At 51.2% G+C, this 24,674-nt stretch overlaps 6 protein-coding genes across 6 annotated transcripts in view; all 6 read left to right on the forward strand.

The window, feature by feature from the left end:
• The first annotated feature begins 1,291 nt into the window (after nt 1–1,291).
• On the forward strand, nt 1,292–5,037 carry STEHIDRAFT_170484 (uncharacterized protein). The gene is made up of 4 exons (XM_007307113.1): nt 1,292–1,482; nt 1,539–1,610; nt 1,666–3,776; nt 3,833–5,037. The coding sequence occupies exons 1-4, from the start codon at nt 1,372–1,374 to the stop codon at nt 4,713–4,715; spliced, it is 3,177 nt and encodes a 1,058-aa protein (XP_007307175.1). The 5' UTR covers nt 1,292–1,371; the 3' UTR covers nt 4,716–5,037.
• A 691-nt stretch (nt 5,038–5,728) lies between these two features.
• On the forward strand, nt 5,729–6,491 carry STEHIDRAFT_159708 (uncharacterized protein; the record flags this gene model as incomplete). Its single annotated transcript, XM_007307114.1, has 2 exons — nt 5,729–6,389; nt 6,445–6,491. 2 exons carry the CDS (start codon nt 5,729–5,731, stop codon nt 6,489–6,491), a joined length of 708 nt encoding a protein of 235 aa, XP_007307176.1.
• Nucleotides 6,492–7,864: 1,373 nt separating this feature from the next.
• Nucleotides 7,865–8,569, forward strand: STEHIDRAFT_159709 (uncharacterized protein; the record flags this gene model as incomplete). The annotated part of the gene is made up of 1 exon (XM_007307115.1): nt 7,865–8,569. One exon carries the CDS (start codon nt 7,865–7,867, stop codon nt 8,567–8,569), a length of 705 nt encoding a protein of 234 aa, XP_007307177.1.
• Nucleotides 8,570–10,781: 2,212 nt separating this feature from the next.
• On the forward strand, nt 10,782–12,326 carry STEHIDRAFT_61806 (chitinase; the record flags this gene model as incomplete). The annotated part of the gene is made up of 10 exons (XM_007306687.1): nt 10,782–10,816; nt 10,877–11,025; nt 11,084–11,158; nt 11,233–11,406; nt 11,462–11,517; nt 11,572–11,581; nt 11,646–11,665; nt 11,722–11,851; nt 11,908–11,966; nt 12,027–12,326. Coding segments are annotated over 10 exons (1,008 nt in total), but the record flags the coding sequence as incomplete, so codon positions are not given.
• Nucleotides 12,327–16,247: 3,921 nt separating this feature from the next.
• STEHIDRAFT_61821 (uncharacterized protein) lies at nt 16,248–20,326 on the forward strand (the record flags this gene model as incomplete). Its single annotated transcript, XM_007306689.1, has 13 exons — nt 16,248–16,523; nt 16,867–16,985; nt 17,044–17,214; nt 17,275–17,428; nt 17,482–17,630; nt 17,721–18,197; nt 18,251–18,675; nt 18,828–19,048; nt 19,113–19,250; nt 19,310–19,432; nt 19,487–19,659; nt 19,711–19,798; nt 19,850–20,326. 13 exons carry the CDS (start codon nt 16,248–16,250, stop codon nt 20,324–20,326), a joined length of 2,991 nt encoding a protein of 996 aa, XP_007306751.1.
• A 1,823-nt stretch (nt 20,327–22,149) lies between these two features.
• STEHIDRAFT_83090 (P-loop containing nucleoside triphosphate hydrolase protein) overlaps nt 22,150–24,674 on the forward strand; it is a 3,587-nt gene continuing 1,062 nt past the window's right edge. Inside the window, exons 1-13 of the mRNA XM_007306785.1 lie at nt 22,150–22,180; nt 22,249–22,339; nt 22,402–22,531; nt 22,592–22,629; nt 22,701–22,918; nt 22,988–23,054; nt 23,128–23,209; nt 23,264–23,353; nt 23,415–23,507; nt 23,606–23,758; nt 23,825–23,899; nt 23,961–24,084; nt 24,209–24,352. Of these exons, the coding sequence (XP_007306847.1) occupies nt 22,457–22,531; nt 22,592–22,629; nt 22,701–22,918; nt 22,988–23,054; nt 23,128–23,209; nt 23,264–23,353; nt 23,415–23,507; nt 23,606–23,758; nt 23,825–23,899; nt 23,961–24,084; nt 24,209–24,352 (1,159 nt within the window). The 5' untranslated portion in view covers nt 22,150–22,180; nt 22,249–22,339; nt 22,402–22,456. The remainder of the gene's footprint in view (nt 22,181–22,248; nt 22,340–22,401; nt 22,532–22,591; nt 22,630–22,700; nt 22,919–22,987; nt 23,055–23,127; nt 23,210–23,263; nt 23,354–23,414; nt 23,508–23,605; nt 23,759–23,824; nt 23,900–23,960; nt 24,085–24,208; nt 24,353–24,674) is intronic.

The following is a 24,674-nucleotide window of genomic DNA, read 5'->3' on the forward strand; positions in this document are numbered from 1 at the left end:
ATCCACTCCGGTCTCTCGTGTGGTGTGGCAATCCAGTGGCCCAAATCCAGGACTGAAGCTGCCACGCATCAAATGGCCCAGGAAATATATATGCTATATAAAATTTACCGTGCATATAAGGAGACCCGCAAGGTGGCCCATCCATTGTATCTATTACTCGTTACGAGGAGTGTAGGAGTCTAAGGTGCCGCGTTCAACTCGATTGTCGCGACCAAACCAGAACAGTGTCTTCGATCGTGCATACGATGATCCGAAGCTACGTCTGGGTATAGACACATCACAAATAACATACCTACCTATAGTTTCCCCAGTGAATTCAATGAGACCAGTCCACCAAGTACTTGGAAGAAGAGTAAGTTGAAGCGGTGTGGCGGGTCCCATGCGGCGGGTTGCGGCTGGGCCACCTCCGGGGTGCATCCCGGATCCGGCAATGTCTTTTTTTAGCTTTTGTGCCCGCTGAATGCGTTTTGTGCGTTTTCGTAGCCTGAAGTCGGTTTATACTACATAAAAAGGGATGGATGTCATTGGATATGCATTCACGAGCATCCTAATGGCCCATGAGGCTTCATAACAGCAGAGAATGATTCAGAAAATCGGTCAGAGGGGCACAAGATTGGCGAGCATGAGAATGGCTCGAACGCGCGACGCGCGTCAACAGAGGGTGAACTCTGTGGCAACCGTACCGCCGTCGAGTCAGTCTCCCGTATACAAAGGTAGCAGTCTTCCTTTGTGTACTGGAGATTGACTAGAGAATTTTCACTTCTCTTTTCGACCTAGTTCTGGCGCACACGTGTAATTAACTGCGAATGGACCACCCATTCGATGTAGAGACGGTTGCTCGTCATTACTCTCTGAATGGCAATCGCTCTAGGATGCTCATCGGGAACTTGCATGTCTTCAGACTGGCTGGTCACTTGTGATCATCAGGCCCGGATCTTGTTCGTAATGATGAAGCACCTCTGAGGCCACCGGGAGCCAGCATCCGTAGGGACGTATAAGTACCAGCTTTCTCTTTCGCCAGGTTGTTGTGCGGAAACCAGTCGTCGATTTATCTTTTCTCTTACCGATTTGGAATGAACTCCAGTCAGAAGACGAACCACGATTAGCTTCCGATGACCTCAAAGCAACACGTGTATAACACGCATCGTTGATGTCTATAACAGGTCGTGTACTCATCGCGCACAGGCTTTGCCTCGTGTTTCTGCCGTTATAACGCGATGCTCCTCAATGCCGCATCCACTCTTTCTCTGCCTCTTCCATGTTCTCCTCGTCTTTGACAAACCACCGCTCTCGTTTCCTAGTGCTTGGTTGCCGTTGTTTTTCCCTGTAGACTGGTGGCGACTCGGCGTTGAATAATAGATAGCAGAGGCCATGAATAAGGACATCCCGAAGCTCGTGTTCAATAGAGAAGATGCGCTGAAGGTGATAGGTGTGGCGCCAGAAGGAACTGAAGACGATATCAAGGTTGCGTTCAAGCGATTGGTACGTTCGATTTCATTAATACTCCACTAGCCGTGGTTCCCGACCTTCCGCAACAGGCTCTTCAATGGCATCCCGATCGTCACATTACCGAGAAGGACAAGGACTATGCGACGCAACGTTTCATTGAGGTACGTGTAACGTGCAAGCTCAAGCGTTCAATCCTCGATGATCCATCTCGATCAGATCCATGACGCATACGATATACTCATGGGAAAGAGCAGTCGTCGTCCTCGACTCTCAGACTCGGACAAGCGTAGACCACCATCTGCAGATGCAGGACCGCCCCCTCCTTCACCGCCTGCTCCCGCTCCCGCTCCGCCACCCGAATCGACATCTACCGACCAGGTCAAGGTTCCGTCTCCTAATACATCCCCGAGGCCAATACCAGAAGATGCGCCCCGTCAATCCCGCGCTTCTGCAGCACCAGGACCGACCTCTCATGTTTCACACCATAATTCCGCGCAACCGCCCTCTCACACCTCTGAACGACCTCACTCCCACGTTTCGCAGCAACCTCCATCCCATGCTTCGGCACGTCCAGGATCTCACGCGTCCGACCGACCTCCATCTCATGCGTCGGCTCGACCTCCGTCTCAGACTTCTGCAACATCGCCACCCATAAATCATATCATGCCTAATCCTGGCTTCCGATATTCCACCGCGACTGAAGACAAGATGCTCCACAACCCTACACCCCCGGAAGGGACCCAGTCCGTAATCCCAGGTGTCTCGCGACGTTCTCCCGCCTTTCGATACGCGACGATGCCAGACGACAACTTTCCTGTTCAGTCTCCCCGTGCTGTGCATGCCTATATGGCCCCGGATACAAACGAAGCAGGTCCTTCTGCTCCGAATGGAGGTCCTGCCCGTCCGTCCCCGGGACCCAGAAATGCTACCATGCCAGAAGATACCCGACAGAAGCCGAGTTCGCGATCTAAACACAAGCACACGCCTGGGCCACCGCCACCTACTCCTGCTCCTCCGCGCACTGAACCTGCTACTGCCGAGCATCGCAAAGGTCGTCACGAAAAGAAGCGACGTGCCCGTCAGGAGACAGAGCGTCATCCGCGTCCGGAGGTGGCGGAACAGGTTCATCCGGCTGCAGACCATCAATCTCGTCCAGAGGCGGAACGACAAAATCGGCCAGCGCCAGGGCGAGATCCTCGTGTAGAGACGGACCGACAGCACCTCTCAGAGGCGGAACGTCGGCATCGGCCAGAGAAGGAACGTCGGCATAGGCCAAAGGAGGAACGGCGGCATCGTCCAGAGGCGGGACGACAGCATCGTGAAGAGGCGGGACAACTTCCTCGTCCAGAGACAGAACGACAACTTCCTCCAGAAACAGTACGACAACATCCCCCAGAGACAGAACGACAGGATCCTCCAGAGACAGAACGACAGCCTCATCCAGGAACGGAACGACGGGAACAACAGCCTCGACCTGAGGCCGAACGAAAATCTCGACGTCCTCATCGGCATCATGGCGCTTCCGAGACTCTCCTTGCCTCTCCTCAACCTCTACCACATCCTGCACCAGGGGCCTCAGCTGCCTCACCGCCTCCTGGACCGCCATTCGAAGCTCATGTTCCATTCTCAGAGCACTCACATGTTCATTCTCGTCCTGCCAGCATGCAATCAGCAACACCCATGTCAGCAGCATCCGGCCAACCATCACCTGTTTACCCTGCACGGTCTCCTCCGGTTCCTCGCAGCGCCCCTCTCCCCTCCGACTCGTTCTTTCAAGGCTCTACCAGCCCACCTCGCTCGACGGGTTCGATTGTCCATGGCGTAGACCACAGTCGTTCTTCACCTCATTCTTTTGATACTGCACCATACGCCCCTGGACGAGTTTCGACGCATTCTTACGATGCCCGACATTCATCGCCCATCCCGGACTTCTACATTCCTCAAGATTCACCTCCCTCACGTCGAACCCCTTCTCCACCTTTCAGCTCGCCACCCAATAGCTCATCCCCTTTGATGTCAACGCCCTTGAGCTCGCCACCCGTCATTCCAGAGAGCAAACGACCGCCGAATAAGCTGAAGAAATCTCGTCCTCGTGCGGTAGATAGTCTCGTCGAGATACTTTCTCCCAAGACGAAGACCAAGCATCATCATCAGGAGTTACCTCGGTTGGACACGGATTTTCCGCCGACTACTCGACCAAGGGCTGGGCCTGAACCTCCGATCCTTCCGTCACGTTCGGTGTCTCCGACGTATGTGATGCTGGATATATCGAGGAGTGAGTCCGGAGATTCGTTTCTCGAAGCTGGCAGTGGTGCCGAACACAAGCAGTCAGTACTCCGTCTCACTCTAAATTATTCCTGCTTTTATTGACGGTGACCTAAAGCGACACAATGCCTACTCACGCGCCCGTATACCCCAACCTACGTTCGAAGATTCCGATTCCGCCACGTTGCTGTCAACGTCAGTCTTTCAAAATGTTCACCAACTACGTCAACATCGATCCTTCCTCCGTCCCGCCGTATCCCATCACGCCACTTTCACCTCTTAATCCTCCCGAGCCACCGCCCCCGCTTCCTCCGACTCCTTCCAGCGTTTTCGGGCTACTTCCACGCCTGCGTTCTCGCGATGAGCTTAGAGCGGCCCCACCACCGAGACCGAAACAAAAGCAGTGGATCTTCCCTCTCAACGTTACACTGGAGGAAATATACCATGGGAACACGCAAACGTACCAAATCACACAACCTCATACTACCCTCGTAGACTCTCCGGAGGGACCTACCACTTTGCCGGTACAGATTACGATCCCGCGTGGTGTCCAACCGTCGACCCTCCTACCTGCGGGTGATCCCTTTCCTCATATCCTCTTTTCCGTCACCCCCGTTCCACATCCATACTTCAAGATCCTGGACTCCGTTTATGGACATCTCTGGATGGTCGTCGAGCTTCCATGGTCCGAAGCTGCCTTCGAAGAGCTAATACATTCGGGCGGCGTCAACGGCGGGAGACAAGGCATCAAGGGAAGTATGGTTGCGTTCACGGGGATAACGGGAGAGGATATGAGAGTGCCGGTACCGCACACGCCGGAAAATATCAGGAGTGCGTTGGAGAATGGGACGAGAATTCCTGGTGGGGGTTTACCGATTGTTAGCGATGACGGGGAGGTCATGGCATACGGCGATTTGGTGATTCGGTGGACCTTCTTCGTTAGTGGACAGGCGAAGGTTGTAGAGGGGATTAAGAAGGTGGTGTCGCATATGAAGTTTTGAGGGCTTTTTGTTGGTATTATACGGCAGCGACGCTTGCGTTGCTTTGTCGGTGGTATACACTTCGGAGCCGTCCCCTTTCTCAGTTCACACTGGCCATAGACGTCCAGTATTTCCATTCTCGCCTTTCTCCCTAAGGTTCAGAGAGTCTTTTATAGATGGCGACCGCCGTTAGGGACTACACAACTTCGTCGTGTTATATACTTTGCTTTGTATCATGCTATGGTGCTTTTTCCCTTGCTTTCTCGCTGCCTTGCATAATCTCCAAAGTTCTGCTGTCACTACTCTATTTGATCACTACCCTACGACTTCATTGTCAGCGAATAATATTTTCACCGTTTGATAATGCGCTCTCAATCCGCCTTGCCACTGTGGCGCCTGAAAAAGGTTCAAAACATGGTGCACAAGCTTTTCATCGATAACGATTCTTTCGACATCGACCTCCATGTCGACCTCTCTCCTCCAGAACAATCGGCTTTATAGCGTCCTACAGTTCTCGTAATCAAGTGCAAGAAATCGAGATACAGTGAACGGAATGAGTGGACCGGGAATGGCTCGACTGGGAAAGTGACCGCAAGCTGGTAGACCCTGGGGGGAGCGGTTCGATACTCATACGTACGTGTCTATCTTTTAACGGGTCCTGCGATCTGGCATATCTCTTTACACCCTGTTGTTAGGGCGAGTCATTATGTTGCTAGGATCTCCGTCGGCCTCCACTGGTTTTCTTTTGGACGTTCCCGAAAGTCGCCGTTCAATCTGTGTCTTGAAAACGTGACCGTGTCAGCGCATCTACAAGAGCCATTCTTTCGGCTATGTTCAATCGCCTATGTAAGGCCCAATCGACACCGAATTACCCTCTAGTTCTCTTGAGCCTGCATCCCTTTGAGCCTTTCCTTCGAACTTTCCCCCTTCTACTCCACCCTCACTAAATGGACCCTTCACTCTACCCCTCAGTCTCACCTTCGCTAGTGCATGGTGGGATACCTTTTCCGATCTTCGAGCTGGTCTGTCGCTGCATGTCGGAAGAGGACCGCGTTAAAGCCTTCAAGTTCATGGCTGCTGCATCTGCTGATCTTCGCTTTACTGCTGACCAAAAAGTACCTGACCTCTGCAGCTCGAGACTGGCAGCCTGCTTCCCCATACTGTCCCCCCCTGACGATGCGCTACCTGAAACTACTTCGTGGTCAGATTTCGCGAGGCAGGGTAGGCTTGTCTTGGACGAACCCTCTGACCCCAACGACGGCTGCTACCTTTCCGATCCAGACGGGTCTTCGTCCGATCTCTACCCGTGGGACAAGTTCCTCGCGAGCCCCGATAGTGATGGCTCACTCGAACCTCCCTTACTCCACCCCGTTGAAAGATACGCCTCGCGTGACTGGGATGTGACTCATGTTGTACCTCGCACCTACGTCGAGCATATGAGAATCATGAATCTGGTTGAGCGATCTGACAATATGCTCATCGACAAGCAGGCAGCACGGGAATCCCACGCGATCGGCGGCGCACCAATTCCCCCAAAACGTCGCCTTTCTGGCCGAAGATTCGAACCTTTAGATAGAGTGATGTACGAGTTTAAGGAACTTGACTGGTGGCTTCATCTTCTCGAGTCACCACAGCGAGGTTACATCCCTCCTCGAAAGGCTCCGGAACAACCTCTTAACCCAAAAAACTCTGCCTGTCAGTATTTTCCTCGATTTGTTCATGACAGTGTTGCTTACTTTGTTCTTCGTAGGGTTCGAGGAACAATATGACTACATCGGTCAAGTCGCCGATATGTAGTGCACCAAAGGTTTGTCTGTACTCGAAACCATTTGCCTGTTTGCCACGACTACTTGACTAATTTCTGCTTCTTGTTCGCTTTCCTCAAGGTTCGACGGCGCTGGGATCGTTCGCTCCTCGAGTGGAAGAAGCGTTGTATACTGCAGCCTGTGCCGCTGCGAGCCCCATTATCACATTTCCCATGCTTACATCTATTGTACAATATTTGAATCGAAGTACGCCACGCATTGCTTTTGCGTACGGGACATGGGCCGATTGTGCTCCAAGGGCCACGACCTTAGATTGTCGGTCAGAATTTCCGTACAGCCCGCCCCTTTGTGAGGATAAATTTACGTGAATTCTTTCAGTGCTCGAATGTACTCAGAGTTCCTTTACACAAAAGCGATGGTACGTACTACGCAAGGGGGCGGCAGCCCCCCGAGCCAAGACCTGATGTTGGGTCCTGCCTAATCCGGTAATTATTTCCTTATATGGTAGGAGTTTGGGGGGGGAGGGGGGTCTGGCCGAGGTCAAAATTTTTGGAAAATGCTCCAATGAGTGCGAGCATTCCAGAAAAATACTCAGAAAATATTCGAAAATCGGCATATTTCCCCCCTTCCTGACTTAATCCGGAAGGCTTTCGACCCCACAAAAATGCTTAGAATTCCCTTCTACAGTGAATAAAGCCTATGGGAAGATAAGGTCTTTTTCTTGGGGGCTGCCGCCCCCTTGGTACTACGCACGGGCCACTGGAAAATACCACGTGGCGTGCCTCATGATCGACGTAAGTTACACTTTCGCACGCACCATGTTCAAGTTTCTTTTCCCAACCTTCACCACGACTATGAACTGCAGTCGCTCCAAGGCACATTGACTCCATTTGAAGATATCAGGATCGCATCTTACTGCCAGATCTCCCGCGTAGACGTAACGCAAGGAATATTAGTGACTGCGGCGATCCAAATGGAGCCACCGACTTGGAGCGGCACAGTGGAACAATGAGCGACCCGAATGGATCTATTGGACCATCGATACTGTGCCCTCTTGCGTCACTTTGGGCCACGAGAAGAGACTCATTCCATCGGTGTACGTACTCCCTTTCATCTGAGCCGTGTTTTTGGTCAAACGGTCCTTCATTCCTTTGTTTCTTTGTCAAACTCGACACCGGAGCCTCGTTCCCGATTTTCTCCGACTGATTGACACATCACCACGGCCTTGAAGCGCGTCGAATCTGCTCTTGCGTCGGTTTCATGTGAACACAACCTCACTCTGGCTATTTTATTGTTCCCCACAAGCCTTCAATTGCCTGTCGTATCTTCTCTTCCTACCAAACACTCCCCCAGTTCCAACCTCGTCTTTCTTCTCTATCGTCCTTGCGTTCCTTTTCAAGCACTATGGCTCAGAATCCGGTTAAAGAAAATGACCGGACCTCTCTTTCCACTTCTTCCACCCAGATATCCAGCTACGTCATCCCTTTGTATCCTTTCATCCCACCGTCGTGGACAGGAACAAAATGTCCTCGAGAGCTGCAAGAGGTACGCCTTCGAAGGCTCCGCGCGAAACTTGACGGCATCTCCGGGGACTGGTCGGAACGCATACTCTCTGGCTCTGCGACATCTCTTGATCTCGACCCTCAAAGCTGCGAGGCGATTCAAAACATGCTAGATCTCCGTCACGAAGAGTCTGATCCACTGCTTGAGGCGGCGGACGGGCATCTACAGGAATTGGGTCTCGCTCCCTCAGACGACGCTCTGTCTGACACGAACACGCCGGTCTGGTTCCGCGCAGGGCAATATCTATGGGACGACACCCCTCTCACCGTCCAGGACTCCGAGTCTGGAGTCTCCCCGCACGTTTCGCTTGATTTCCTTCCGGGTTCGGTCGAACGTAGCCCAGAGTTCTATGAAGTAGCCTCGCAGATTCAACCTCGGTCGTACGAGGAGCATATGCTGATCATGGAGATGACGGACAAGTTCTCAAAGAGAGTCGATGGGAAGTTGAGGACAGGCTACGCTCCGTATCCCCACGAATACGGTGCCCCATCAACAAGGCCCTTGGACGCGTATACACAGATTGCGAAGTTCCTGGAGTTGATGTAGTGGTGAGTTTATCATCTCGTCTTGGTGATTATGCTGCGTATCCCCCATACTTATGAACAGTTTTGTACTGTAAGGTTTCTTTGCGTGCACAGTGTCAGTGTCACAACGTCATGTGACTCAGCTTCGGCGGTCGACATTCGGCTCTTCCCGCTCTCAGTTCTTGTTTCTCACGTCTCGGCGTCGTTTCTACATCGCAACCTGTATCGTCTCGCTTCTGTTTCTCTGGACCTTGTGTCGTGTATTGCTCTACTGTATATAACCTCAATATTTCTCGAGAACCCTTGCTAGCGCCTCATCCGGAGCCCGTTTTCCTCCACATCGCAACATTACCATCGACAGTAACCAGTTTGTAAAGCTTGAGAGCCGTTGTTTGAGTGCGCCAGTCCCGGACCTTGTGGATTTATGTTGCTTGTTTTGGTCCAGTGGAAGAGTCATCTACAGATCGAGTGGTTTGGAGTCGCTGAATTGGTACGTCAGCTAGTATCCTGACTTTATTCTGCCTTACTGACCTGTGCTAGTTTCCAGGCAGCCAAGCCTCCCTTGTGCGAGGTGAGGGCATTTGCTTGTGGATCTATACTGTCCAGCGGCTGAATGCACATGGGCCGGCTTCTCTCTGATCAGGTTTTTCCAACGTACTTTAGAGCAGACTACAGGTTCTTCATCGCGTGCTATTGGACGATTTTTACTAATGGTTTGGCCTTACACATATCCACATATGTTTATATCTAGCTCGTGCAACCGACTTCATCACCGTTGTTTTAGCCAGCGCGACGCTACGTGGCGAATACAGCACCGAAAAAAGCGCACAAAACAGGTCTACAGGAACGTGTCCCGATGCGGGGACACGTCTTTACAGTCCAGAGTGAAACTCCCCGGACTGTCTACCGCCTTCTAATGCATGCCAGGTACGTTTCCCCCGACGAAATTTCGACGTAAATATGATGTATCATCTTGAATTTGGAAGGTGAAACACCCATAACGAAGAAATCTTTGACCATCTTCTCGTACGTGCTCTATATCTGTCCAGTATGAAACTCGAGCGCCTGTCCTACTGTCTTTGGTGACTTCACGTATTCGCCGAGAGCGGGTCTCTACTTTAAAGAATCATGCTTGGCCTCGTTATTCTTGTGGTGATCAGTCGGGAGCATGTGTAGCTTGTTTCCCACTTGATCTCTCCGCTAAGCTGCCAGTCGCCCATATGGGCAGAAGGAGCAGTCGCCGGACATTCCAAGTTTCTTACAGCATTGTTGGTCATTTTTAGAACGCGCGTCATGTCCGAGCGCGTCACTGGTCGTCTTTGAGTTTCTGGGCTGCTCTATCTTTGCTATGCCTCGAGATACTTAACTGCCACATATGGGATTCTGGGCGTTGACCAGCCCTTGTGGCCCGCTGCATGCCTTTCCGATATGGATCTTGCATAAAATTCTCAGTAGATACGATGCTCCTCACCGTTGTGTTTTGTGTCACGGTTGCCGTTCTCAATCTCGGCAGGGGTATACGTACTGTGTTCAGTGTCTTTGCTTTTAAATGGCCTAACACGTCGACGCACATGCCTCGGGAATGCCTAGCCGCATTTTCCATGCAAAGAATCCGAGAGGAAACGTCGTTTGGCGAGTGGTCAGAAGCAATCTATGTCCTCTAGCAATACGCGGTGGGACTTGTGCTGGGCGGCTGCTGTCCCATACTCCGTCGTGTTGGTGCAACAATGTACCCCTTGTAACTGATTATTCGCGCTTTTGACCACTCCGCCCAGTCGTTACCGTCGGTAACTCTAGTGCTTCTGGATAGGAGAGCACGCTGGCAAGGACGCACATCTCCTGACAGCTGTCCCATGTCTTACAAAGCGAAACCCGTCCAAGATCTATATATGCCAGAATAGATTTCCTGGTCACCTTCACCTCAAGCTCCTGCTCTACAGCGAGTCCTCTCAAGCTACCGCCTAGCTCTACACTCTTTACGATCGTCATCAACATGCTTTCCTCCTCTTTCAAGCGTTTAGCTGCCTTTCTCACCACTCTTTCTGTCATGACCAGCGTCATGGCAGCCCCATTCGAGGCCCCCGTCGGGACCCGAGACCTGACCCGTCGCTTGGTCACTGGTGCTCCTCGTTTTGTCGTCTACCAGTCAGTCATTTCTCTTATTTCTTGACCTTATACGCTCATATCATATCCATGAATCCAGGGACGCTTGGATCAATGGCGAAACTGGCCCTCCCACGGTGTCTGAAATTACGGGTTTCAACGTCTTGTACGTTATTTTGTTTCGCTTTGCGTGATACAGAATGTAATCCGCAATATTATATCACAGCGCCATGGGCTTTTTGTTATCTACTGGAGGTGCTGATCAGGTACAGGAATGGGAGAGTCTTTCTGCGTCCCAGCGTTCCACAATCAAATCTCAATACAACGCGGCCGGTATTGCTCTGGTCGCCTCTGCTTTCGGAGCGACTGATAAGCGTATGGATCGGTTTTTGTATGATTCTCCATCGACATGACTGACAGGTATCGTCCACAGCTACTAGTGCCGGAGAATCTGCGACATCCCTCGGTGCGAGCATGGGCCAATGGGTTCTGGACAACGGCGTTGACGGTACGTTTGTGCTGGGATATTTTATGGTCGATCCAGAGCCGACTTTTTGCGGCGTTTTTGGTTTTGTTTCGCAGGCCTTGACATCGACTACGAAGACCTCGACGCCTTCAACGCCGGCAATGGCAACGCTGAGAACTGGCTGATCTCATTCACCCAGACCGTCCGCTCTAAGCTCCCTGTGGGTCAATACATCGTCACCCACGCTCCTTTGGCCCCGTGGTTTGCTCCCAACAAATGGGGTGGTGGAGGTACGTGGCCGTTTATGTGTGCTGTGGTATGCAAGTCTAACTTTCAATTGTGAAGGGTACTTGAAGGTCCACCAGAGCGTTGGCAGCCAAATCGACTGGTACAACATTCAGGTATGCTCTTTTTTCGGTCCTTATGTTTACCACGTTGCTCAAATATGAAAGTAGTTCTACAACCGTGAGCGCAATTCGTTTTCGCTCTGAAGTTCTTCATTGATGTATATCCGCCATTTCTCACGCAGAGGGTTCTGATTATACTACGGTATACTACTTTCTTGGCGCTGCACCAGAGTGTCGTCTGATAGCATGACTTACTAGTGCGACGGTCTTGTCACCGCCTCTTCGTCGACCTACCCGGAGACCGCCATCCTCCAAATCGCGGCAAATGCTGTCCCATCCGATAAGCTTGTCATGGGCAAGCCCGCTACCACTGCTGACGCGTCTACCGGTACGTCTCCTCACACTTTAAATCTCGTGATCTCTCAGTAACTCGTTCGGGTTCAGGCTATATCGATCCTGCTACCCTCGCCACTTGTGTTGCCCAGGCAAAGAACGCTGGATGGGTATGTTGTACCGTTGCTTATCACATCATTCGCAGTCCAAGTGACAAGTATTCTTGAAAGAACGGCGGTGTCATGGTTTGGCAGTACCCTGACGCTACTGCGTCCTGGATCAAAACCGTTCGTGGCTCCGCTTTCCCTATCAGTGGTGGTGGTGGTGGTACTCCGACTACCACTTCCCCGACCACTACTAGCACTGGCTCCAGCGGCTCCGGCTGTAGTGGTGTCTCCGCTTGGAGCTCCACTGTCGCATACGTCGGCGGTGACAAAGTCTCCTACAACGGCCACCTTTGGACCGCGAAGTGGTGGACTGAGGCCGATACTCCCGGTAAGCATTCTGGCTACTTTATCTTGAATGCTTGATATCTTCACAATATGCTTACTATGGTTTCTTCGATAGGCGGAGCCGCTGGTGTCTGGACTGACGACGGCCCATGCTCTTCCGCCGCTGCCACAGGCCTCACCTCCGTCACCATTACCTCCGCTTCTCCGGCTCTCACCGGTCCCGTTAACCCACCTTTCGAATTCCTGCATGGAGCTGCTGCCGCCCTCCCCATCGACTCGGATGCGATTAGCCCTATTACATCTGTTTCGGCCCCCGCTTGGTCCTCGGCGTCCGTTTCTTCCAATTCCACCGTGTCTGCATGGCCGACCGCGTCCGAGTCTGTTTCGACTACGGCCTCTGCTTGGAACGCGACCTCCACATTCTGGACGGCATCGCCCTCTGCGACGGCCAATACTTCGGTTCCGGCCTCCACTTCCACGGCGACCCTCCTCTTCACCACGGCTGCCGCTTAGAGCGTTCGTGCACTCTGTGTGGATAACGGACAACATGGCTTCGTTCATTATCCAGACCCTGTTTTGAATTTCGTTCATTTTATTTCCGTTTTCTCTGCTTTGAAAGTAGTTCAGTCGGTTTCTCTTCTATGTCTTATTCGATCCTTGAGTCCTCAGCACCGATCCTCTCCTTCTTTTATTTAATGGGTGTGCAGGTGCAGCCTTTTGGCCAAGTTTTATCCCTTGTTGCTACTTATGGTGTCCTTGTTCTCGAGATTTATGCAACGCGCCATCTTGGTGAGCTCGGTGTTGTTTTTTTGTACTTATTTCTGCTTACACTTCACGAGAAAAGTCCTGTGGGGAGCTATTTACGCTACTTCTTGAGGGGACACATACGCTTTCGGGAGTTTCCGGAAATCTCTGCCGCTGCGCGCGTATTTTCTCTCTTTCTGTTCTCGTTCTTTCGCCTGACTGTAGGGCCTCTCTGGTGCTGTATACATGCTACGCAGATCTATCACTTGAGAGCAACATTGCCCTTCTTATCACCACGCCGCCTCTCGTAAACTCTAGGTTGACTCTAGGTTTAGGCTTGGTCATAGGACAGGTCAAGATTTGAGTCTATTCGACTGCATTTATCTAAGAGGTGCCTGGTCGAATTAAGTTGTTTCGAAAGCCTCGAGCGTTCTAACATCAAATTCTAACACCCACAGCTAACAAATTGTACCGCCTCTACTAAATGTCCTACCTGCAAGCCGCACCGATCTTCACCCTCCCATATGAAATCGTCTTTGCTATTCTTAGAAAACTGGCTCGTCGAAACGCGCATGCACGAGATGCACTTCACCTTTCCGCTGCATGTAGCATTCTCTTTCGCCTTTATGTTCCCACTGACTGACCTTCATTTTCGAATAGACTTGCAAACACTTACATTACGTGATCACCAATGACGCCGAAACACAATACGAACTACATCTGTTTGCGGAGGGTCTCGTCGACGATGGAACACAACGTCCTTCTTCCACACTACAGGACCGTCTCACTCGCTTGATTGACCTTCGTAACTCATGACGCACTTTCTCGTGGACACGTATCGTGGATTTCTCCACCGATAAGGAGTGGAGCGGGGAGCAGCCAAAACTTCGTAAAGGCACCTTTCTTTTGGACCACAGAGGAGGAGACACCGCTCCTATATCGACTCCCCACGTATGAAGAGTCCGAGAAACTCACACGTTGCGATGACATTGAGGCTTTTAACGCGTCGTACTTCGTAGACCCTGAGCAGGATCTAATGGTCCTGTTCAACGTCCGAGAGAGCTTCGAAGGGCCGTACGCTCGCATGATCCTTCGCACCCTGAGCAACAAGACCCACCCGGATGCTCGCATGCCCGTTCTGGAATGTTATATGGAGCACGACATGGCATTGTCGGGATGGCCGAACGATCACAATCATGTGCAAGTGTTGGACGATATTCTTGCATACTGGACGCATCGGTATCAACGGCTGGTGTTGTGGAATTGGAAGACGGGAGTCATGTTTCTCGTACGTCTCTATCAGGATTTTCGCTCTGCAATACTGTACTTTTTCGACCAAAGGTTCATCAAAAATGTACGTCATCCATCAGTTTCGCCCGGGTCACGGTTCAGAAACCGTGCGTGAGCGTGACGGGACCCGTAAATGGTTCAGAAAACAACTTAGGCGCTTGCAAAAATGATTATTCTGCGCAAGCGCCTGCCGAGGTCACTGTTCGCTCACCATGCGTTATGCGTGAGGTCACGCAGGATTTTGTTCGGTTCACCAGCGCGGAGAACGCGTGACGAACCCTTGGTCGAAAAAGTACAGTATACCGTTTTGTCAGACGCTGATAACTCTTCTCCAGGACTATTATTTTGGTGACGACGATCCCACGCGACCGACGAGAAGTGCACCCCGTTTTGCATTCCTCACGTCCCTTTGTTTCATTATCCTCGACCATGAGGGCTCGGGTTCTCTGGACCTATTCTCGGTGGAATCCGCCGCCATCTCAAATGTACTTCAAGTCGACAGCTCCAGCGAGGCTCCGCCCCACGACCCGGTTCACATTGCTTCATTCGCTCTTCCGACCATAGATCCGGGGCTACGAGTCGGAGGCATTGGCATCAGCGGTCATCCTGCCTCGTCTCCCTCTGTTCTCCGTGTCTCCAAATCGCCGTTTGCTCTCGCTCCCGATGGTCATGTTTACCGCCTCGATGTCATTTACGTTCCCCATCCCACCGTCAACCTGAATGACGTCCCATTCGATCAGAACATCTTCTGCGAATTCTTCATCCATGCTCGGACATTTCTGGAACACCTCAGTTATGCTACCACGACGGAACCGGGAGTAGAGGTAGATGTTCGAAAGATACCTTGGTCGGAGTGGGGACCGAAGGGTAGTCGGGTCTTTTGTGGATGCCCTACAGACCCAGTAGATGAGTTTGACACCGCTTTGCATGCCACGTACGCTACACTTTTGCGATCTATTCCTCCGCGTGATGATGTCCGTATACAAACTAACAAAACTATCATCAATTCCACAGCAAGGATCACTCTTGGAACCTCCACGGTCAACGGGCATCCGCATACCGTTCACACACACAAATGGACCAATCGAAAATCGGAACAGTTATTATACCTACCACACGTGGAAGATCGTCGAGTTCGGTTACCACGTCATGCAGTACCCTTTACTAGAACCATCCGCCACACCTTTCTTTCCTATACCACCACGCGGCGGTGAATTTGGCTCGGAAGACTTCGCGAAGGAGAGGACCACGAAGCGGGCCATGAGAAATCTCATCGGGCCTTCGACGATTCCGAAGGAGACGGGTGTATTTGAGGAAGATGTGGTGTCTTGCTTGCCTTACCACGTCGTGGTACTGGAGAATGTCGAAGGATCGGTTTGCTATATCGACGACGAGAGAGTCCAGGAGGTCTGGGTGAGTGTTAAACAATACTCAATCTGGATATACCCTTCACGACTAACTTGAGCATCGCATGTACTTAGATTGACAACAGAGACGGTGCTGATGTATTTAACTTCCGAACGATTGTATTTTGATCAACACGCTAGCAAATATGGACGAACGGGCTTCGTGGTTTGGTCAATTCAATATATGCACAGTATCGACAAGTTGTGACCTGTGGACTTTTTTGGTTCGAACGTATTTTTAGGAATGGATTGCTCCATTGCCCAGCTCGTAGGACCAGCACTTAAATGGTCGATGTTCGTGTGTACTGTACGTGGTCGCTTACGCAGTTTGGCGGCGAGGAGCATGAACGGGTGGCAAAAAGCGAACTGTGTGGCACCGAACTCCATTTGAAGCTCCGAAAGGAACACTATGAGCGCGCCCTTGTCGGAGCTTTAATATTTGTTGAGTTCATCTTCGTGGCGAAAACACTCCTTTACTTCGTCCTCTCCTGGGCCCTGCTGTCTGCAAGACTGAAATCTTTGTTTACAATGCTATAATTCTTGTCTTGGACAATACATGATGTCGTCGGATAGCCTGCTACCTTTCCACAAGTCGATCCTCGAAGAAATCCACGACCCAAAGGCGAACGACCTCCTGCTGCTCGCTCGTGGTCTCGGTCTTCGTAGGATAGTATGCACGCTCATGCAGATTTACGAATCACCTGAAAACCTGGTCGTACTTGTCAATGCGTCCCCGGAGGAGGAAGCTGCAATTGGAGAGGAGTTAGGGATCATGGGTTGTCGGAGGCCTGGGTTGCGTTCTGTTGGGTATGAGATGGGGAAGAAAGATAGGTGCGTTATATTCCACTCTTTCATGGCAACGTACCCCCGGACTAGGTTGGAAATAGAAGATAATATTGCCTTTGTGCGGTGGTGAGAGACCCTTGTGTATCTAGTGCAACTACGTCTTCACAATCGCTGTATCGTATTCGGCGTTAGAACTCAATACGCATGTCTTACCCATAGGTCTGTGCACTGGGGACGAGCTGAGCTGACTTTGCTCACAAAAACTTGTGCCAGCAGATAAAGTATATTAACTCGCCTAACATAATGTCATAGACGCGTACTACATATACTCTCTCCTCGGCCAACTGCTTCGTATCATCACTTCATCTTACGCTGATTACCGTGGAAGGCAGGATCTCTACAAGAAAGGCGGTCTCGTGTCTGTTACTTCACGCATTCTAGTCGTTGACATGCTTCAGTCTGATATGCCAACTGAGCTCATCTCTGGTCTACTCGTTCTCCATGCCGAAAGGTATGTTGACCCTTTCCCATGACGTCGTTGAGTATTGAATGAGTATGTATCTTGGTAGAGTCACTGCGCTATCACTGGAAGCCTTCATTGTTCGCCTGTATCGAGAGAAGAATAAAGCTGGCTTCTTGAAAGCTTTCACCGACCAACCTGAACACATTACGTCTGGTCTATCGCCACTCAAGAATATAATGAAAGAACTTCAACTTCGAAGCGTGCATATCTATCCACGGTAAGTATATACGCCTTCCCTTTTCTTAGGCAGAGTGTTCACGATGTGCGGTTCGTGCAGGTTTCACGCGGACGTGAAAGACTCCCTCGAAAAGAAACGCGTAGATGTCGTAGAGTTATATCAACCTATGACAGAGCTCATGAGCGACATCCACCACGCTATAGTACAATGCATGACCAGCACCGTGGCTGAGCTCAAGCGCTCCAATACTCACGTTTGTCCCTCTTTACTTCAAACAACCTTACGACTGGGCTGACCTTATGATAGATGGATCTGGACGACCTGAATGTCGAAAACGCATACTTCCGCTCCTTCGACGCCATCGTCCGTCGCCAACTCGATCCCGTCTGGCATAAAGTGGGACCACGGACAAAACAGCTCGTCAGTGATCTAGCCACTCTTCGCCGATTATTAACGTATGTCCCACCAACACCTTCTCAACTTTACCCGGACCGTCAAATTGTCAATGTTGAACTGATTATTTCATTCGTGCGCCTTACTAACAGGTACCTCCTGACGTACGACCCTCTCGCCTTTCATTCATACCTCGAAACCATCATCGCTTCCAACTCCATATCCGCCGCCGGTAACGCACGGCACAACCAATCGCCATGGCTCCTCACCGACGCAGCGCATATCATCTTTTCTAGCGCGAAACGCCGATGTTACACGCTTGATCAGACCACATCCTCGTCCGCAAATGCATCTCCACAGCCGCGGGTGGAAGATGAGCTGGACGACGAAGAGGGGTGGAATGCCCTTGATGAGATGGAATTTGGGAGGCTGAATCAGACTGATAATGTGCGTGGAGCAAAGGGCAAGGGAAAGGCGAAGAGGCCAAGGTGGCTGCCGAAGGGGATGGAGCCTGTGCTTGAGGAGCTGCCGAAGTGGAATCTTTTGGCCGACGTTTTGAAGGAAATTGAGGATGAGATTATGAGGCAGGAATCGCTCAGTTCCGGTAGGCTCCCTCATTTTCCTCCCTCGTCGCAATCGCTGATGGCGTTCGTGTTTCGTTGCACCTGGTTGTAGCCGCGAGAGGAACGAACACCGTCCTCGTCATGACCTCGTCCACGCATACTGCGAATACGGTGTCTGAGTTTCTTTCACGCCTGGATCCGGAAGCCGAACCAGGCGCGCAGGGACGAAGTATGTTAGAGGAGAAATTGAGGCTCTATCTATGGTGGAAGTCCAAGCTGTCGAGCGAGAAGAAGCGAGATGGTGTCAGGCCCGGGTTCTCTGCGCCACGTAACGATAACTGGGATCAGAGACAAGGTGGCGAGGGTGAAATTAGTGAGGCGTTGAGGAGGAAGGATAGCGAGAGGAGGGAGAGACAGGCGGGGAGGAGGAGAGTAAGGGGAGGAGCTGTCACTGGGGCGGAGAGTACGAGGGATAAGGGAAAGGAGAGGGAGAGGGATGCGAGTATGACTATGGGGGAGGAGGTTATGAGGGACGAGGCGGAGAGTATCGCGGACTTGTGAGTGCAGAATAGTCTCTTTCATTGGTCCGTTCGCAGGCTGACATCGCGCCACCTCCCAGCCTTGCCACCCAAAATCCTCTCACTAGTGATGCTCCTGGGCTTTCAAATTCCAGCCCGCTGGCTACCGCCGACGAAGATCGCGACCTCGCACTCGCACTCGCACTGTCGGAAGAGGACCCCGTGGCCTTTTTGGTCATGCAGTCCGAGTTCAATGACTTTTACGGGCTGGTGCCGCCACCACAGGCTGTACTCGTGCGAGCGTACTCCGACGACGGAGATGATAGGATGCTGGCAGAAATACAGCCTAGGTTCATCGTCATGTTCGAACCGAACCAGGACTTCGTTCGACGCATTGAGGTGTGTCTCTTATTCGTCGCTTGTCCGTTTGGAGTCGTCCTGACTGTCTTTGCCTTGACGACAGGTCTATCGAAGCTCGAATCCGGGATTGGCTGTAAGAGTGTATTTCATGCTCTATCAAACGAGCTGTGAAGAGCATAAGTATTTGGCTGGTTTGAGGAAGGAGAAGGATTCTTTCGAGAATTTGATCAAGGAGCGTGGCGTAAGTTTATTTACTGTCTCCATACTTGTGCTATTTACGACTGACATATCATCACATAGTCAATGTTGCTCCCTATCTTTGAGGACCAACGGGCCGGAACAGACGTAGGAGAAGCTTTGATCAAGACGATCTCTTCTCGTGTGGCAGGGGGCAGGAAAGAGGTCTCCACCGAGCCTCCACGGGTGAGCATCTTTGTCTAGTCTTGGTCGTTATTGCCACTGAGTATGCTTCGAAAGGTCATCGTGGATATGCGCGAGTTCCGCTCAACCTTACCGTCGCTACTACATGCATCACAAATTGTCGTCATTCCCGCTACTTTGACCGTAGGCGATTATGTCTTGACGCCTGATATCTGTGTTGAACGCAAGAGCATACCCGATCTCGTGTCGAGTTTCAATAGCGGTCGTTTGTGAGTGCTCTAATTTGCCATGTAGACCTCGACTGATATGGAACTGTCCAGGTATACACAATGCGAACTCATGTCCGTGCACTACAAGCAGCCCATCCTGCTCATCGAGTTCGAAGAACACAAATCCTTCTCTCTCGAGGTTTGTCATGCATTCACCACCAGTAATTCCCTCTTCTAATGCCAAATCAAGATCGTCCAAGACATGAAATCGTATGTGAAACCCACAGCAAAATATCCCGCCAAAAAACTAGGCGGTGCCCAACCAGAAGGCTTCGCCTCGGGTCTACCGTCCATCCAATCCAAGCTTGTCCTCCTGACGCTCTCCTTCCCTCGCCTTCGCATCATCTGGTCCTCCTCCCCGTACGCCACCGCCTCCATCTTCAACGATCTCAAGGCCAGTATGCCCGAACCGTCTCCCGCCGCTGCTATCGCCATCGGTGCCACGGACGACCCAGATGCCGGGAAGGGGGTGAACCAGGCTGCAGAGGATTTGTTGAGGACCATTCCCGGAGTGACGGCGAAGAACGTAAAGTTTGTGGCGGGGAGGGTGGGCAGTGTAAGGGGGCTGTGTGACATGGGGAGAGAGGAGGTGGAGGAATTGTTCGGGAAGGAGCCAGGGAAGAAGTGTTGGGAGTTTTTGCATTGGGGGGAAAGGGGAAGAAGATGAAGGCGCTCGAAGGTGTTCATGTGCGTGTGTTCTGTATGTATACGTCGTCGTTCAGATCAATTCACTTGTTGATCACCTCTCGTGCCGCTCTCTAGTGCCATGGGTGACTTGTTTATATATGCCCTTCATCTCAGCTTCAGCGTAGCCGATCCTTGCCACGAGCTCGCCTCGTTACTGAAAGACTGATATTCATTCTGGTGGAAGAAAGAGTGTATATCATGTTTTGTTGGTGGCGGGATGCAGGGTGGCGCAGCAGAATGAGGGACTCTTGAGCGCGGATCGAATGGTGCTTTATAAAATCTTCAAGTTTCTCTGGGTTTGAAAATGTGTTTCATCTAACTACCAGGGCGAACATCAAGCTCGAATTACTTGGTTGTCGTGTCGAGTGAGAAGTATCGTTCGGGTCGCTACCGTGACAAAGAAGCCACAGCCCTCAGATGAACGCCACACTATTCGGTATTTGCCGCATCTTCTATCCTCGAAATTTGACCCTTTCAGCTGATACCACCATTGTCTTCACTGGTTGTAATAGGTTACGTGTGACAACAGAAAAGTATACTGCCACGCCCTGTTATAACCAATCCTTTTGCCTTGTATATGTACTACTTTCTTGATCGCTTCTCTATATTGCGAATTCAGGCATGGATATCGATCATGTTGACTCAACCTCACTCCTCATGACTTGACCCGCCTTTTGCGGCTCCTTTCGAGTCAAACACGGTAGGCAGAAGCAGTGTATTTGGTTGCAACGAGGTTCTAGCACCCTGCCATCATCTAGATATAGCAGCCTTTGACACTAACAAGGAATGTTGGCACGGAACAACAGTGACTCCGAGTCGGGCGCTTTGTAGCGGCGCACTGCCTATTGTTCCACATATATAAACCCGCTGTAGAAGACGTTTTTCACCCTATCCCCTTCACACCCGCCACCACTACCACAATATTCGTCTCACGCCGCTCAATGACACAAGAGACGACCACTACGGTCGCAGCAGAGGCCCCCAGCCCTGTAGTATCCGCTATGGACCCGTTCAGAGTACTGCCACTGCTCCTCACCCGGATTCTTTTGTTCTTTGTCAAATGGATCAACCCTCTTGCTCTGGAACACGACTCTGACGCCACAGATTCAGGCTCCGAAAGCACTAGCTCTGACGAGAAGAACGAGAAGAGCAACGAGGAAAAGGCGAAGGAACTCGACGAGTCGAAGACACAGAAACCGTGTGGAGAGTACCTCAAGCGGTGGCAATTATGGTTAGTAGACTCCCTGAGTTTACATTCTCGTCTCCATACCCCGCTATGATATGCGGAAATCAAGAAAAGCATTCGTCCGTCTCGTTGACCCGCTGACACATATACATTCGTTTTTAGGAGCCGCTTTGATGAGGAATGGGAACCTTATGATCCCTCGGGCGCTAAGCCCGAGGAGAAAGTTGAAGGAAAATACTACTTCCATGTCATTGAACGATTCAAGACGCCTTACAGTATGTTTCCCTCACCTGGGTATACCCCTTGTCCATGTTTTCTAGTTCTAAATACTGTCTTTATCTCGTAGCACCGGCCAGCATATGGCTAAGCGACTTCAGCGACATTCTCTCAGCTCTTCTACAGTATGTCCAATTCGATGAAATTATATATATGCTTGATATAATTGGTGCTGCCTTTTCAGGGCTACGATCGGTGGTGATTTCTACTGGGAACCCCAAGTCACGCCAGACCAGTTCTTTGAACACCTTAAGAAGCTTCGCTCATGTGTATCTGTCGCACGCAAGGCCTTGACCTTAGACAATCTGGACGACCTAGATGAACACGAAGAAGAAATTATGAAAGGTTTCGGACGTGACCCGGACCTTGAGGGTCTGTCTCCCTAAATTCTCGTCCTCTTTAAACCCATCGGCACTCACTCGTACACATCCTATATTCAGAAAGCAAAGAGGATAGGAGAGCATATCTCGAGGATCTAATCAAGCAACTTGAGTACCTTCTCGCTTTCGTCGAGAAGGAGTTCCAGCCCACGTTGGTACTTTTTCCCTTCCCACATCTTGTAGAGGTTGACTTCTTGCCCTTGTCTACAACAGTGCAGACCGCCTCACACTCGCCGTTTCCCATGGACGTATCTCCTACGATCTGCTCATGTACTTCTTTCTCCCGGGTGATGATCTCCTGACAATCGACATGGACGATAATGGGAGGTCCGATAACCAGCCTGTGAGTTTCCATCTTCGTACCCCATGAAATGTTCTCAACGGCACACCTACATATCCTCAGCTTGCCTTCACCCTTCACGAGCGCGGTTACGACTGTTTGTAAGTATATTCTCCATTCAAGGTTCATCCAGACATCTGGACTCACTTCCCTCGTGTCATTCCCATTACAGCGACAAGATCGGCAAAGCCTTCTACCTCCAAGGCTACGGCGTCGAATGGGACGGTGCGGAATACGTACGGTATTCCCTCCGACGACTTATTCCCAAATTTCAAGGCACAAAGAACATCAATGAGCTGATGTGCTCAGTATTGACGGATGAAAAGAAGATCTTGCTGCAGGCCAGAGGAATGCTGTATGCTTCATTATCTGGGATTCACTATAAGACCTGTGAGTTCGTTGCCCGCAATGATTCGGCATCGACTTCTTTATTCTTACCATCTCTTGACTGACTCGTAGACCGGAACAAACGCGTAATGATCGACAGAAGAGCATTTGACGACCCAGACGGCTATCTCCTCGACCCGTACGTTCTTTCTCTTTTTTCCCTGCCTGTTTTTTGTTGACACTCGTAATCCGTAACCATTTCCTCAACATAGAGATCAAACAGTCCCGGAAGTCGAGCAGTCGCGGCTGCACCTCCTTGCACCCCACGTTTACGGTTTCAACCTTGGGTCCAAGGTAGGTGTTCTCCTTTTCTGTCGTACCATCACGCTTCTCACTAGACATCCTCAGAAATGGATGACTTTCATTGTAACTGAGCTTAAGGACGTTGTTTTCGATGAGGATGCCTGGGAACATCTCGTTCTTGAGCAGAAGACCAAGGTGCACTACAACGTGACCAGTCCGTTCGTATGGTGTACTCAATATGCGTTTGGCACTACAGGATTTGATCAGAGCCCTCGTTGAGGTCAGCCGGAACTCCAACTCGAACAAGAAGATCATCTCGGACGTCATCTCGGGCAAGGGCGGTGGTCTCGTACGTCTGTTTCTACCTCCCCATACCTGCTGTGCATATCTGTCGCCGGCCACAGTATTCTTACCATCATGTTTGGTATCTGGGTTATCCTTGACTAGATTTCAGTTCTTCACGGCCCTCCAGGAACAGGAAAGACGCTCACCGCGGAAGGCGTGGCTGAGCTTCTGAAGAGGCCTCTGTATATGGTCGGTGCCACGGAGCTGTCGCTGACGCCGCACGAGATGGAGAGAAGTCTCAAGGGCGTTCTGAGCGTGCGTGCTTTATCCGTGTCCTCACAAATTACGACTCATACTGATTTGTATATGGGCGGAACGTAGTTGGCCACTGCATGGGATGCGGTTCTCCTCGTCGATGAGGCAGACGTGTTCCTCGAGGCCAGGAGTTTGCATGAGGTACATCTATTCTCTTGTTCAGTCGGGAAGAGCAGTGGCTGAATTCGCGTTATTTCTTTAGTTGGATAGGAACGCCCTCGTCTCCGTAGCGCTCCGCGTTTTGGAGTATCACAAAGGCGTCCTCTTTCTCACGACCAACCGCATATCTTCGTTCGACGATGCTTTCCTCTCAAGGTTCTCTATTGGTACGTCTCCGTTCCTGACCTTCACAGGAAAATCTAGCTTCGTTCCTTTACCTCCTGTCCCCGTTCCTCGTTGTATTCTCCCCTCGGGCTCGTTTACTAACACGTGAAATACCGTTTATCTCAGCTATCAAGTACCCGCCACTCGAGAAGGACCGGAGACTCATCGTCTGGAGACGGTTCTTCGAGCTCGCGGGCTGTTCGGTTGACCATGAATCTGAGCGGGTAACGGAGGCCGATTTGGACTGGTTGGCTAGTAAGCCGTTCAACGGTGCGTGTTCGTGTGCCTCTTTCACACCGATATCCAACGTCTCTAGTACTTGGATACTGGTGCGTCTTGTTCGTTGGTGGTTGTTAACTCATTATCCCGATTTCTTCCCTCTGATTTCAACTGGGTCCCAAATCTATTCGGTCTCTTTCTCTTCCGACTTCGGTATCGCCTATACTATAACACGCCGGCTTGCGTCCATCGGCATGGTATCTCGCACTGCAACTTTATCGTGGATTCTGCTCTCCTCCGATCGTCGACGCCACTTGTGCCTCCCGATGTCTCCATCTCCCCTTCCTGTCGTCCATATACGGTCCCCCCCCCC

The sequence above is a fragment of the Stereum hirsutum genome (genome assembly GCF_000264905.1).
Source record: "Stereum hirsutum FP-91666 SS1 unplaced genomic scaffold STEHIscaffold_12, whole genome shotgun sequence".
In the NCBI taxonomy this organism is placed as follows: Eukaryota; Fungi; Basidiomycota; class Agaricomycetes; order Russulales; family Stereaceae; genus Stereum; species Stereum hirsutum.